We start from the raw sequence: 15,773 nt of genomic DNA, 5'->3' as shown, positions 1-15,773 counted from the left end.
GACTCGTTGGGTCACTGAAGAATCCAACAAAAACTATTTCCTTGAGAACATCACTACGAAACATTGATCCTCATCCATAGAGGTGGGCTATTCTGTATACGAAACCATTAGTGTTCTCTTTTAGCTGTACAGATAAACTACGCTGCGGTCGACCCTTTAAGAGAGTAATAAAATGCTGTTATTAAATAAAAACATTTTATAATTCACTTTTTAGCTACTGATCAGGTCTGAAAGAGCAAGCAAGAGAATGAAGTTATATTGCATATAAAATCTTACAAAAGAGATATCTCGAAAAAATATATTTCGAGTGGCTTCACAACATTTTAAAAACTTTGATACTTTATGATGAATACTTTTTGCCATAATTGATTGTTAAACATTATCCAAAATAAGGCTACTCGAAAGGCATCAACCTTAGCGGCAAACGTAGCTTTATATCCCGTAGATATTCTTTTGAAATCTCTGTAAATATTTGATATCATTGTTCGGTTTTACACCATATTGAGAATCTGGAACAACACCTAATATCAATGCTGTTTAACAATTGAACGATGCGTAAGAAGTGGATTAGAACAAAACCTGTTACTATGGTTTCCTAAAAACACCATTTATTCATTTCCCTTGTTTTTATACCTAAGTATAATTCTTATTTTCTTCGTTACTCTTTGTACATTTTCTCCTAATAGAAAAACACAGATCTAGTAATATGACACAGAAATAGAAAATGAGCTCGATATAGAAAAAACACATTAAAAACCCATGCCACAATTTTATTTAAACCTAATGTTCATCATTTTTATTCATCTCTAATAGCTCAAACTACAGACGACTATCGAATTGTCGCTGACCGCTTCCATGACTCAAGATCAAACACACGATCATACGTTGTCAATTGGTTTCATTTCAAATACTCCGTTCGGTAGCGTTGCCAGATGTAACAATGAACAACACTACAGCTGATCTCCTCAAATAAGGAGTGCATAAATATCTTGTGAAACAAAATCTCCAGCACAATCATAATAGTCTATGTGTGTACACTATATATAAAGTACTTAAATTCAAACAGACTGACAGGCTATTGGTGTTAGCTTAGATGTACGCCTTTGCCATCTCTGGTGCAACTAGGAAACCTGCTCTCGCTAGAATCAAATAACAAGCTCGCCGTAATGGATAGCAACGCGTCGTTTTTAAAAATTGGACAAAAATAAGCTAGTGGAAGCTGGAAGAACGAAAATTAATCAAAATGGCTCGAAAATCTATTTTTGAAAAACCTGGATTTTTCATGCAGGAATGACGGCCATTTTGAAAAGAAAAGTATAGATTGTCAATTAGGTAGCCCAGATGAGCTCCAACGGTTACTTTTAAGATCCCTTGCGCTTTTGTACATTTTTCGGGTCTATGTCTCTTTTGCACCCCTATATTTTTGCAACCTCTGACATGGTGCCCGCCGTAAATATAAATTTAGTGTAATTTTTTATATGTAATAAGTATCTGAAGGACATTTTTTAAAGAGTTCATACCTACCAATATCGCTTGTTCTGCGGTTACTGTTGGAAGGTTATTTGCAGATTGATACTGGAATATTTTGAAAATGACTAGTAAGTGGTTTAGGCCTCGAAGTGAAGCTGTAATTACGGTTAATGGTGGTACTATGTAAAATAAACATGGCCGTGAGGGACAACATTTATAGCACCTGTAAAAGATTTCGTTTTAATATACACGACTATGTACAAAATTGTCACGGCCACCCTTGGCCTGCTTCGTGTCGTATGTCAAATTTGCTCGCATTAAACGACCCCGATTCACTTATTGTATCATTATGCTTCTCCTAGGAAATACACTGCTATACAAAAGTAAATTAAACCCCTTTTTGGTAATATTTATCTACCTCTAAAGTTTATTTTAAACTTTAGAGAGTCTACAAGCTTTTTCAATATTTTATTGAAAAAGCTTGTAGACAACCCACTGGACATAATCGAATCCGGCAGTCTCAGTCGCTTTTGTTACGGTCAGGAACTCGTTTAGATATTTTCGAAACAAAACGTACTCTGTCCAACGCGGAATGCAATAGCCTAGCAAGTCTATAACTGTATCATAGTGTAATACGTTATCCCAAGACTAATTCATAGTTTGATTTTCCGCTGTAGGATGTAGATTTAATCACGAAAAAACCTAACCTGGCTTCAAAAACAAACATTCCACGGGGCAGCACACATGTTAGCCTCCATTTAGTCGTTATTTTAGTATTTCTGTAAATTGGTGTACGCTATTATCTTTTTAGCATAAATGAAGCAATTTCATAACACATTGAATATTGTGAATGTTATGATTTGATTTTAGAACGCATTGCAAGGCTTACTAGCATATCTTACACATAGTATACAAATAACAGTTAATATATTAAAATTAATTAACTGCACACGCAACAAATCTGTAACGACCAATCGGCTTCAATAATACAGTAAAAAGGAAATGTAAAAATCACAGAATTTTAATTCATTATTTTTGTTCGCCAAACTTCAGTGCCTGTTGTAGACAATATACTATCGATTCACGCGGTTATCCTTTGTCGGTAATACACGATGTGGCTCCACTCAGTCAGTGAACGACTATCTTGATTAGGCCAAACTTTATTAATTGTTCAACGATGGGCAAGTGCTTGGTTCTGTAAGCTACTTAATTGCGTACCGTGACAAAATCAGTGAGCATCTGAATAGTTAGTATTTACATATGAAGTCAAGTCTATACATAATAATATTCCCTGTATACGAATTACTAAACGCTTCTAAATATTATCTGCTTTTATAACTTCCCAATGTTTCCGCTCGTCATATCAGCAATATAGAGTGTATCCCATGATCGCATGAGCTTTCCCCCTTTAACAGCTTGAGTTTACATATCATCGCTTTCACATACACGGTACACCGTTTCGTTGAGATACTCATCAGGGTCACGGTCTTGATCTGTCACGACCGATGCATCTGCATTTGTTTTTTTTTGAAAGACCCTGACAGGCACAAATGATGTTTCTTCAGAAAGTGGCAACAGTACGATTTTCTTCACTCCGTACCATCTTCCCTAAACAGATAAAAAGGAAGACTACGAAAATTAGTTGCTTATTTCAACTTGCTCCATTTAGCATCTCGAAGAAGGTACATTGACTGAGCGGAGAGTCTGTATTTTAACCCGCTGTTGTAATAAACCTACACAAACTGCCTTCGTGTGATCCCATTTAAAAAAACACATTAATAAAGGCTAGTGTCGCTCACGTAACTCACGCCTTTTTACATTTCCCTTTTCTTTTGAGCAGATTACTCAGGAAAGAGTACTACTACTATCGGTAGAATGGTTTGGCGGCTTAAAACACTAAGTTATAAGTTTATTTTGTATTTGTCAGTAATTTTGCTATTGTTTTAAGTTCGTCGACCACGAGTCTCAGACCCGTAGCAAATATTTGGGAACCCACTTGCAACTGAGGGAGCGTTTGCCTGCCTGCTCGTGGCAAGCTAAGTGCCTTAATGTCTGCTCGTAATGACAATACGGTTACCATCGGCTAAAGAACTTCGGCGGTCACATGAACACTAAGGCGATCCTCAGGCCATACGGTTCCCTCAGGCCCTCCGTCGGGATTCACATCTAATCTAACCGCCTAAAACGAATGAAATCCGTACAACAGGCTTACATTAATAATTTCATATGTAGGGATTCTTATATATCTAGATTTAACTCATGTATTTTCAGTCATTCACGTTTCTGACATTATTCTGCACATTAACTATTTGCCCTCTGAACTTTGCATGCATAAAGTAAATATGCACACTCTTAAACTTACCTCGATAAAATCTCTGCAGATTTTGAAATAGCCTCTACATTGCCATGTTTGGTTATGCCCTCCACTTTCGAAGGTTGCTATACGCTAGAATAAAAAAGTAAAACAGATAAACAAATTAACAAGGTGTAATATTAAAGTACTGCAATTCTAAAATGGGAATTTTTGTTCTAATAATTAGTATTACCAAGTCTGACAAGTGCTTTGGCCCATGTATCGTAATTTTTGTTCTAATAATTAGTATTACCAAGTCTGACAGCTGCTTTGGCCTATGTATTATAAAATAGCTTACCCGAAAATTTGCCGGGCATTTCGTGTATAGTGCACGCATCATGGCAGGAGGTATTAAAGTATCTGCGAGTCCTGAAACAAACAGCGTTGGGCAGCGAACTCTGCTAATTCGATCCTCGGAGGCAAACACGTTTTTATAAAATAAACGAGGCACGTATCTTATAGCCTTGTACGGAACGATCACCTGTTATTGGAAACAATGACAAGGACAAATTTCAGCCACAACTGCCGAGGCAACAAAAGCGTTCTATTCCATGAATCGAATTACCAGTGCTTTCAGTTATTAACTTAATTTAGAAATTGAGAAGTATATGCAAAGCTTAGTATTCTGATTGACACCATTACCCATATGTTAATATCTGTGCTAAAACTAATAAATACGCGGTTTTGTGTAATAACAAATTTATTCTAAAATATTCTCTAGCAAATTAAATTCACGAAAATATGAACGGTTACATTCTTGAGCGTAATCAGTTTACTGTTGAGCTGTACAAAGTTTATTGCTTTTGGGGAGTGTTGCGATAAGGTGGCGGCCTACAACTCCATCGGGAGACATTCGAATAGGAGTATTGCTAAAACATCTCACAGGATGCACAAACGAAAGTAGTTACATGAGATTAAGCCCGCACAATAATGCAAAGGACTCTTTTTTATGACTCAGATTGAATATCGTTTCCTCGATAAGGTCGTGGCGTATATCCACTGCGAACCACTAGCCCATGATTTTGGCTTATATGGCGGTTCCTTGTAAAGAAGTAAGCTTACACTTTTACCACCGCATGAAATATCCTTTGACACTTCCATCAATGTTAATATGAGGTGGGCCCTAAGCTTTAATAGCTATGTAGTGACAAGCAAATATATCGACCTAAATCAGTCTAATAATGGGGATCATCAAGAATACATGTTACCTGCAGTTCAGCAAACCTGACCTTCGCTAGGGACGGAATCGATGTGAACGTATTTTCTAAGATGACACCCGCCAGCTTTGATGAATATTTCTGATGACTAGCCACGAAGATTGCTACCGCACCACCTAAAGACCTGCGACACATGAAAGGTCGAACACATCAGTACGATACTTCATCCGTTTAATAATTAGGATCTATGTTACAAAAAAGATTTCAACATACCTGCCAAAGATAAATATATATCGCTTGTCAATGCTGGGATGATTTAGCAGGAAGTCCATTCCAGCCAGCGCGTCGCGATACAAGCCCGACTCCGAGGGGCTACCCTCACTTCGGCCATAACCTCTGAGGGTAATTCCGTTTACACTGCGTTAGAATGTACTGGTCTACTGGATGGATTGTTAATTCGTATTTTGACTTGTATCCTCTTCACGGGTACAGAGATAGCGGTATGATCAATCTCGAACAAGTGTTTTTAACTATGTGATGAGTATTATTACATTAGTAGAATATACATAATTATTTATTCCTAAATCTATTCGATAGCGTAGATAGACTGAAAAGATAACGTGGTATGCTAAAAATCGGCCTGAATAGCTTAACAGCTTTTACTTATCTCCCACTGCACACGTACCGATACTCCAGAAGGAGAATGTTCACTTTCGAAGTGTGGAACATGCCCCTCGCATGTGCCAAGCGATGTCCAATGTTTCCGGCATTGCCGTGGAGGTACAGTACTGTAGGAACGGACTCAAAGCCGTTTTCTCGTTTGATCAGGAAACCATGAAGACGCACGCCGTCCGATGTTTTTATGGTCACCTAATAGCCGATAATTTATCACAAAAAAAAAGCTCTAGACTTGCTTTAATAATAGATATGACTATTCCCAATGAATTCGTGGTTCCAAAAAGCATTATCATTGCAAAAAAATGCTCTTGTATGAAAAACATTCACCTGGTCGTAAATTTTATAAGCATATGTAATTTTCTGAAACTAAACGCTGGTATAATAATAATAATAATAGTAAGTTTTGTTTAACAAAAATTGAAGCTGTCATTGCTACGATTGACTTCAGATTGTTATGTCGAGCAAGCGAAGTAAATTATCGGCAAATAGGCCATTCTGTACACGATTTCGGCGAGTACTAGCGCGAGATTGTCAGCTAAAGTATATTGTAATTTTGGATTTGTATTTTACAAATTGTACTGTGTCCTACCTCTTCAAATGGAAGATTCACTGCGGAAGGTAAGTTAACCTGCGAGCGTGATGTCTCTGGCTGTTCGGGATGATAGAGCAGCTGATCGCAGATGTTATATAGTGCTCGCATCGCACTTGCCACCATTACTCCTATTGCCTATAAAATATTAGGCGACGGCATAATGTTAGAAAAATGTTCCTTTTTAAGACTGAAATTGCTGGTCATATAATTCAGCTATGTCTTAGGCATTTGTACGATTCTACTTATCATTTTTTCGTACATTTCGTTTCTTCGTTTTCAATGTTTTTTTTTGTTAACGCCTCGATTTGTTCATTGTCGGTCTCCCTGAATACAGTAGATTTTGCTGACTTGCTTGATCTAAATAGTTTAAAACAAGCCAGCTCCCAGCCTTAAGTTCCTCAGGCATTCAACTTTCGTAAACGCACTGCGGTACGTCTCGTACTCCTTTACTGGAATCGCAATTTTTTAGCTTTTTTGTTTTCATTACAAACATACAATGTTTGCAATATATTCACGCGGATCCACTTACCAAGAATCCGCTAATGTAGAGATAGACCAGAAAAGCAATTAACAATGTAGGGCCACACTTGCGTCCCGCAAGAAAACAGGCAACACTGATGAGTTGGGCAACTAGCTTTAGCAGATGAAACTTCTCCCGAGCACCAGTTGCCGAAACACCGGCTGACAGGTGCGAGTGTGGGATCGGCAACTCTGAGTAAGCGACCTTAGAAGGCTCCGATGCTCCCGGGCCAGTGGGATCTTCCGTAGGGATGCGAACATACCTGTCAGTGGAGCAAGTGAAAGTTTTTATCTCACTCGTTTGTTTAGAGATAGTTATGACGGCAGTAGATGGGCGCTTCTTGTTGTAGTTGACCAGCATCAATCGATGTAAGCAAATACAATCAAAACATATAGACACCACGACAAATAATCAAAAGTAACGCGATTTTGCCTTCAACGGTGCATCGTACGTGCACTTCATTATTCGCGTAAACTCTCGCGCGAGCGTTTTGTGATATTCAATGTATGATTGGGCTATTTGAAAACAGTTTTTGCTTGTGATTTAGAACAGCGTTTGGACATAATGGCATTATTTCTGATGGTTTCGCCACTGAAAACTAAAAGCAGCTGGTTGCGTCACATCAGTTGGATGAAGGCTTATCAGCCTTATACCTTATATATCAGCCATATACCTCAGAAACAACCATTTGCTTCGAAGGCCTCGTTTTTCATTTCGTACATTCTCTTCTCGCTCAAAAAGACATTGCGATTGCTACCGCGCAACAACGAGCTAACTCAGAGCTCAAAACTCCTAATACTTTGTTCCACCATCCTTATCCTAGGAATTTCATTTGAAAAGATTGTAGCTTATTATTTTTTATTAGGTCAAAAGCCAGGCACCACTATGGGCGAAACAATGTTCTTTCGCTTGGCAATATGCATATTTGTAACCCAATACAATGGCATGTAATACCCAGGGATTAAATGTATTTAACTTCACATTTAGGCTGCTGGATTTACTTAAAGCTAAGAATATCACATTCCAAAATCTATTTTCAATGTGGCATTACCCCTATTTTAGTTGTTCTAGTGCTGCGAAGCTGGAAAATTTGCAAAGCCTGGCAAAAGTAGTTCCTGCAAAGACCTGGCTTTGGCACGTTTTGAATAAGAAGAAACTTACGCTTTTTTATTTTTTTTTTACAGAATAAAGAAAGCGCATCACTATTACTCGTATCTTCATACCTGACGCCCTGCTTGCTAAAGAGCTTCGTAATGGGAATGTCAACGATATGGACTCCAGGCGCAGGTCGACCGTCACCCACCTGTCAATAATAGCAAAGCAAAGTAAAGCAATAACCAGACCAAATACAATATTAGTACCTCATAAAAACTAAATCCGGCATTTTTTCGTTTTCAGATCAAAAACATTCAAATCAAACTATGCTTACACTACTATAAACAAGCTAAGTAGATATATAGATTCTTTGTGTTCGTTCGAAGGAACCTGTACTGTCAATGGAAACGAGGTAATTTCGAACAGATTTGGCAAAGATAACAACCGATTACTGTTTTCGATCTTATACCTTAGCCATGAGAAGGCGCAATCGGCTCGAAGCTCTCTGGCAGTCTCAATAAATACTCGTTTTCTAGCCGGAAGAGGTGGTAACGATTAAGAACGGAGCGCTCTCTATTAATTCCGAGTTCCGTAATCGCAGTAGTGGTAACGAAGGTTGGCTCGAAGCTGCAATAAGCGGAACTTTTGTTTGACGCAGGCTTTAGGTTAGTGATCGTTGAAGTTGGAATCTTAGCTTGCGTGGTCTGAAAGTATGCCGAGCACCACCAAGAAGCCATCGCCTTACAGAAAACAATAGTTCTCCGTGAACCTCTGTAGCCAAGCGTAGCATCTGGTGGAGTCCTCACAACTCGTGGATAGGTGAAGCAGTGGTGACGGCTGCCTTAAAGCTACTTCATGTTCTTCTAAGGCTTATGATGAAATGTATGTGTCACATTTCCGCAAGACAGCCAGATAAAGTTTCATAGTTAAACTGAATTAACGAAATAGCTGTAGGTTAGGCAAATTCCACTGAACCCTCCGCAATCTTGTTAGTAAGGGCGGAACCTGGAAGAAAAAAGCACTGCCATATTATGGATTTGTACATATTTGAAATGGTAAGAACATTTTTTGGTTATTTTGGGTTTTCTTTATCTTTATTGTCTTTTAGAATTATGACCTTTGAAGGTCATAATTCTAAAAGACAATACCATGAAACAATGGTGTAGAATCCACGTTATAACTTACACACGATGAGGTACGACGGCTAAATTTTTTTTTGAATAGTTTTAAGCATTCTACTCTTTCAATGTTATTTAAATACTCAAGTGTTTCTGACACCACTTTAAACAATATACACGAAATATATTAAAAGAATGAAAAGCCAGCACAATCAGGGCCATAATATGTCAAACGAATTGTAGCATTTTTCGTCAATTTATTACATTGTATTTACGAATAAGTAATAACAGCTCGGGGAAAGCCACTTTAATAAGGCATAATTATATAGTGCGATCCAATAGATTTGCATAAATTACTCTGTTAATCAACAAAGTATTTAAGCAGTGAATAGATACCAATGAACGAAGGAAACACTATATACCAAAACGTTCTTTTTTTCACAACGGAGGTACAAGATAGAAAACGAGGAAACTGACGCTCAGAAAAAATCTGACGCCGCTCCTCCAACGTGGATAAGTGAGCCTCGTTAGATCCTTGAACCGACTTCATTTTTTAATTTAATGTGTGTGGTGTCTTGATACTAGACCTAGATCTATCCCATCAGCTACGGCTAAGTATAAGAGGAAATATCTTTATCCTTTAAATTCTTTAACTGAGACACTAAGCGAATTTTATTTAAAAAAAAAAGGGATGTTTGTTATCCGCATAGACACCATAATGGAGAGCGGAGTTTTTACTGGAAAACGTTACGTTTCAACAATATTCAACGGGAATGATAAACGCTATTAACCGTCATGCATATGACCGGATTATTTGGGAGATGCATTGAGCTAATCATTATTATCGTAGGATTCAATGCATACGGATAAGTAGCGCTCTCAAAACAGACGTCAACGGCACCAAACATATACGAACGCTTATACACATCGCTTCTTTATAAAAAGTTTGCTTTCCGTATAATTTCTATGAGTTCAAGGTATACTGACAACAGCGAGCCACACGGCGGCGCAGATCGATTTCTCTAGGCACTCTAATTTCCGAGAATGCCTGTAAGATTTACAAACACGTAACGGCCGTCTTCAACGGGGTATGCACATTTATAAAACTAAACCAGTTGGCCTTACGATGAATTCTGCAAATTGTAGTTAGACATTCGTTCGTTATAGACCCTGGCCATTTAAACGCTTGTGGATATGATATATTGGTTGGCATGCGCTCCCCTAAGATTTCTTGAGGTACTGTAGATATTCAGGCAGGAAATAATAAGCTAGCTGCAGCTTATTATTTTAATCCTTTAAAGCCATAAGTGAAAAGAAACTGTCAAATGCAACAGTAGGTCAGAGACTTAAAATAAATATAATTAGCCCATACAAGAAAATTACAACAACATAAATCATGCCCAATACCAGTATCCGTATTGTATAATCGTAACATTCTTTTGGGGTTTTGCAGGATCCATTTCAGATTTACTGATTTTATCCATTCTTCATTCTATGCTCGCTGCATTTAAATTAGGTATTATATATCTAACACGTAACTACGGTATGCGTTTGATTTTACTTATGCGTCTGATGCTTGAAACTCTACAGTATTGGTGGATGTCTTATATCTTTCATATAGCTTTCCTAGTTTAGTAGTAGTAGTAGTAGTAGTAGTAAAGCCAAATACCCATCAAGGCTCCCCTAACAAATGTGTTGAGGGAAAAGGAACTTGGACATTATACTAATAACAATTATACAAGTTATAATTTTGTTGTATTTAGAAAAACTTCATAAAATGAGCTTTAGTTGCAGCACACCTTAAAAATGGTTGGATGAACACCACTAGTTCAGATGGACGAATACTCAATAATTTATTGTACTATAACGAGTTCGCTAAAAAATCTATTGGTTGATCTCGCTACTTGACATACATTAATTTTTTACTTCAATTAACATATACGGGAAGCACATGGATCTTTTCGGACAAACCCACGTATTTGGGTCTGGCTGTTATAAGCTTAGGAGACAGCATAGCATACCAGTATACCTTCTATGATTATCTCTGTTAAATAAAGGGCCCAAATTTTTGATACAGATACATTTTTAACAGAAAAAAAAACGGACGGCATACTGCTATATTAGTAAATTGCTGGTCAGTCCACGGAAACTTATTTTTTTCGCTCCTTTGAAATGATGATACAATAGCTGGCAGTTTTTTCGTATCGTCATCCAACCGCAAGTTCGACATGGAAAGCTTGCATTTTCGACAGCCAAATTATTTTATATAAACTAAGCATTTAATGATAATACAATACAGCATACAAATATATATACTTTTAGAACTTTGACGATATATATATTCATATATATCGACAATGAAATGAATATATACTATAAATAATATTCATACTAAAAGTTCGACTGTATGTTATAATGCTATATAATGTTATAATATATATGTAATGATGAAAGTAGCGAAATTTTTGCAAAAAGCAACATATGCCATTACCCGACTGTCTAAATTGTTTGTGATCTAACAGATAGTTTCCGCATGGTTTACATTATCGTAAAAGTACTTCTTCTTAGTAAGGAAATATGAGCTGAAACTTGAAAATCATTGTATATATATATAGCTTTTTTTCTGTAGAGTTCTTGTGCCGTGTACACTTGAAAACTAAGCTCTATGGTCTCCTGGATCATCGTGCACTCTCCAGCACTCAATGTCTCATTCGATTCATCCACATTGGACTACTCTAAGAATTCAAATAAATAACCTCTTCCATTATAGCTTCCTGGAAAAGCGACGTAGTAGACGATGATTCATTTTTGAAGTCCGCCCAACGTATGGCTGCTACGCCTTGGGAAAGCTAATTATAGGAGATGGATGATCCTGTATTGCACATTATAATAGTTAATTTGCAAATGATAGAATTGTTCATATATTAGAATGAAATCGCGTCAAGGCAAACGTGATGTGATAGTTAACCGCACCATGTTTTACAATTCTACTTCACAACCTCATCCTGTAAAAAAAATAATTACAATTCTAGTAAATACAGTTGAACCACGGCCAACATCATTGGCTACTTATTTCCCACATTTTAACACCAACGCACCTTAACATTTTTCTTTAACTTCTCAGCACTACGATAATTTATAATCATGGTTGTGTGTTGTCTGACAATGAAATCGGTTAAAAAGTACGTTCGACAATTATTCAGTTTTCATATTTGCAAGTTTTTTGCCCTATTCGGGTTTGGATTTTTAGCACTTAATTGCTGCACCGTTTACATTTTGTACAAACCCATGAGCATCTCTTCTCTGTGCTGTTAGCTTAGGACCTAAAAATTGCTCAATATCCGATACTGGCCTGTACTATATGGCTGCTAGATGAAACGTAGCTAGGACAAGAACGGAGACACAACGGACATGTTTCGACCAAAACGAGATGACCTTTACAAGCGTTTGCTGAAATGGCTTTTGGGGTTATAAATCTGGGTTTGGGGAACAAATTACATTTTCCAACTACAGGGTCTCTTCTATGAAAATTTGGCCCAGTAACCTAAAGCGTCTTCTATACATCCAAGAGTTAGCCGCTGCCATACTTTACGTTATCTGCACGCGCTAAAGTATATTTTGAAGGCAAAAAGTGAATTTTACACGAACTTAACGAAGGTCTCATTGTCAGTCGCTTGAACATAAGTTCGCACATCATAATTCGTTATGCTACACGATGTATATAGGTATATATGTATATGCTGTATGATGAGTGTATTGATAACTATCATTGCTTGCATGGCAGAGAACTCATTGCGCGAATTCGGTATCGAGGACGAAAAGGGGATGTTTAAAAAAACGCGAGAAAAAAATGGTCAAATTCAAAATAACACTCCATATCGACACCTCAGGAAATTCGATGAAATTGTGATGAACGCTACACTGCAGCTTAGTTTAATACGTTTAAGTAATAGCTTAGATTATTATCTATCGGACTGTAACTGTTGGGATGTACGCAATACAGCTTGAAAAGCAAGCTACTTGAAACAAAAGACAGATAACTGAAAAAGAAAGAAACTGATTATCCCTTTAGGTTTTCTTTACCACCACAAAAGTATGAGTAAAACCACAATATGAAAAAAGCCACGTAGTAGAACTGAGTAAATAATTTTATTTAACAAATGCTTCTCTCAAATATTGGGCATAATTAAGAAACGAAATTTCTTCCTAGACTATTTAAAATTATATATGTGGATCTTCGAAACCGATCTGTTACGTATTTGGTAAACTGTGGTGATACGATCTCACCTAATAGAACCATATAGCTATCGCGTTGCTTTTCTATTTCGTAGAATATGTACAATATACAATGTACACATCGGCTTCGTCTCTAGTTCGATGTACTGACAGAATTATGGAATAGATCCGCCACAGAGAATGGCGATGCTAACGTTATAGGTTATATAACCGTGAAATACTATAAGGTTTGAATCTGCGGGCAGAAATATCACCCAGTAACTGCATCAGAATGCATGACAGATGTACTTCTGTGCAGCTCAACTGGGCAAATTGGATGGTATGGCTTGAATAGATTCACTCATCCTTGCCTGGCCAAACGCCGCTTTTATCTCGTTAGTAGAGATAAAAGCGGCATTTGGTATCGCGTAAATTTTTATCGGTAGGTGGCGTCGGTATCACTTGTGTACAATCATGATGTCTAGGAACGAAGACAACTATTAGATCACTGTTACCGCACGCACAAATTACAGTGTAATATCTTTCCACAAGTGGCAGTAAGAGCAATAGCAGTGGCATCTAGTGCAAGATCATCAAAGAGGCTATGAAATCAGTACCAATCTCACAACTAGACGACTACAGTATTATTGAATTCGGTTCCCTTCATCGCTTGAAAAATTCTGTGTGCCCAGTCCGAGAATTGCCAAAGAACCATACGCATTATACAGTGGACATGAACACGTGTGAATATCGAGTAGTTCTGTTTACCTTGCAATGGTGTCTTCTCTCACTGTTGTTTGCTACACTTGCGTTAATACATTAAGACCGGATTCAGTTACATTTAACAGACATGGACATACGATTAAATTAAATCCATCCGGTTATGTTGTTTCTGGGGAGAGTTTCCGTTAACCAGCAACAGCTTCATCATCAACGAGCTTTTCGTTACAGGTAACATTGTTGTCAAAATGATTAGCGCAAGCTTACATCGCTCCGATAGAGTATAAACAGAAAAGACAGACAACAATACTGAACTACGCAAGAGGCTACTTGTTATTATTATTCTTTAAGACATATTTATTTTAAGAATGATCCCCTACTTTAGAATAAGCCACTGTTCATGTTGCCCTTTATGTTTTTAGATGACTTCCATCTAAAACAGATACTGTGCAACGTACTCCTTGAGACAGTACAGCAATCACGTTGATTGGTGTAAAAAGAAAACGCCAAATGTGTTCGGCCGCATATTCGGTGTAGCTATATCCTGGCGAAGTACGCCTAGTAGTTGATATTTACAATCTCAGTACTTTCGTTGAAGCAGGACCTTTTTTGTTTCCTCTTTTGATGGCCTAGATATATAAATAGCATAGAAATAAAGTTATAGTACTGAGTGTTAGCGAGCCATTGCCGGGCCATTAGAACCGTATGCCACTGACTTGGTGTTTACAAATTCCTCTATTCTTCACGTATTGCATACACGATCAAATCTCAAGCGTACGCACATAAGATTGCGAGTGGTTGAAAAAATCAACAACAAAATCGAAATATTACTCTGTGTTTACAGTAAACATCTACTTCTAACGTTTAGTCAATACTAGGTGTTATTTGGAATGTAAATATGCTCTTCGTTGCTATACGCAATACTTACTTAACAAACAGTACGAGACGATTCACAGATCTCATCCGACGCTTGTCGATTGAATTACAGAACAATACAATATTAATAACCATAAACAATATACGCTCGCACAAAAATGAACACAGTCGATCGTACGCGCACCGAGTCAAGCGGTAGACAAATTCAGAAAGGCTTTTTTTATCGATAACTAAAAACAATGCACGGTTTTTTGTTCTTCTTAGTTCTCTTGCCAAACGACTGCCGACAGACTGTCACATCATGTAGGCGGCCATGATGCCAGCGAACGACAAAGAAGCTTGCGAACAGTTAGCAGAGAAGCTTCGCTTGCAGTGAATTAATGTCTTCCGCCCTTTAAAGCTCGTATAAATCGTACAAACATTTCTATGATTAAACCTACTCCAAGCTAAGAGAAATATTTTACTACTAAAAATGTACGTTCCTAGTTGAGAATGAGTACGCTTCAATGTTCAACAATGGTTTACTAATACAAAAATCCAACACAGTTGTTGTGACGCAGAATTCCTCACAATACTAGTAACAAATGTCGCATTTCAGCGAACAGACAGACAGACAAACAAACAGATTTCGATAAATCAATACCAGAAAAGGGCATATGCTTTTAGATAGTGGATTGTCGATGGCGATAGGAGAAAAATTAGGCGATTCAGCTCTAGACTTGAACGACGGACTAGCGTAGCATATTAGCTAAGGCTACTGACCGAAAGCTCACCTATGTTCTCATATTTGTCTCTTCTTGATGATGTTCTAACTATATCTACGTCGCCCGGACTGAAAGACAGAAGAGAAAGTAGCTTCAAACGCATCCATAGAAAGAGTCTTCATGAGATAAAATTCATAAAAAAAAAAAACTCACTTGTTGAAATTTATCAAAAAAGAGCCGTCGCACGAACCAAGTGGTCAAAGATCATGGTCAAA

The 15,773-nt window shown here is 37.5% G+C and overlaps 1 protein-coding gene across 2 annotated transcripts; it reads right to left on the bottom strand.

The window, feature by feature from the left end:
* Positions 1 to 754: 754 nt before the first annotated feature.
* Positions 755 to 15,732, bottom strand: Bem46 (abhydrolase domain containing 13-like protein Bem46). 2 transcript variants are annotated; one of them, XR_002679583.2, is made up of 12 exons: positions 14,847 to 15,732; positions 8,335 to 8,870; positions 7,994 to 8,073; positions 6,780 to 7,032; positions 6,248 to 6,385; positions 5,666 to 5,850; positions 5,254 to 5,376; positions 5,053 to 5,164; positions 4,122 to 4,304; positions 3,833 to 3,916; positions 3,467 to 3,649; positions 755 to 3,078 (listed from the first exon to the last, which is right to left on the bottom strand). XR_002679583.2 is itself a non-coding variant. In XM_022831281.2 (12 exons), the coding sequence occupies exons 2-11, from the start codon at positions 8,341 to 8,343 to the stop codon at positions 3,554 to 3,556; spliced, it is 1,263 nt and encodes a 420-aa protein (XP_022687016.1). In that variant the 5' UTR covers positions 8,344 to 8,870; positions 14,847 to 15,732; the 3' UTR covers positions 755 to 3,078; positions 3,548 to 3,553. The 2 variants fall into 2 exon arrangements, 1 of the variants encoding a protein (XP_022687016.1); XM_022831281.2 differs by having other exon boundaries at positions 3,548 to 3,649.
* Positions 15,733 to 15,773: the final 41 nt, after the last annotated feature.

Source organism: Varroa jacobsoni, unplaced genomic scaffold (genome assembly GCF_002532875.2).
Source record: "Varroa jacobsoni isolate VJ856 unplaced genomic scaffold, vjacob_1.0 scaffold_321, whole genome shotgun sequence".
Taxonomy (NCBI): Eukaryota; Metazoa; Arthropoda; class Arachnida; order Mesostigmata; family Varroidae; genus Varroa; species Varroa jacobsoni.
The sequence above is the reverse complement of the archived record's forward strand: the minus strand, read 5'-3'. Positions and strand labels throughout refer to the sequence as shown.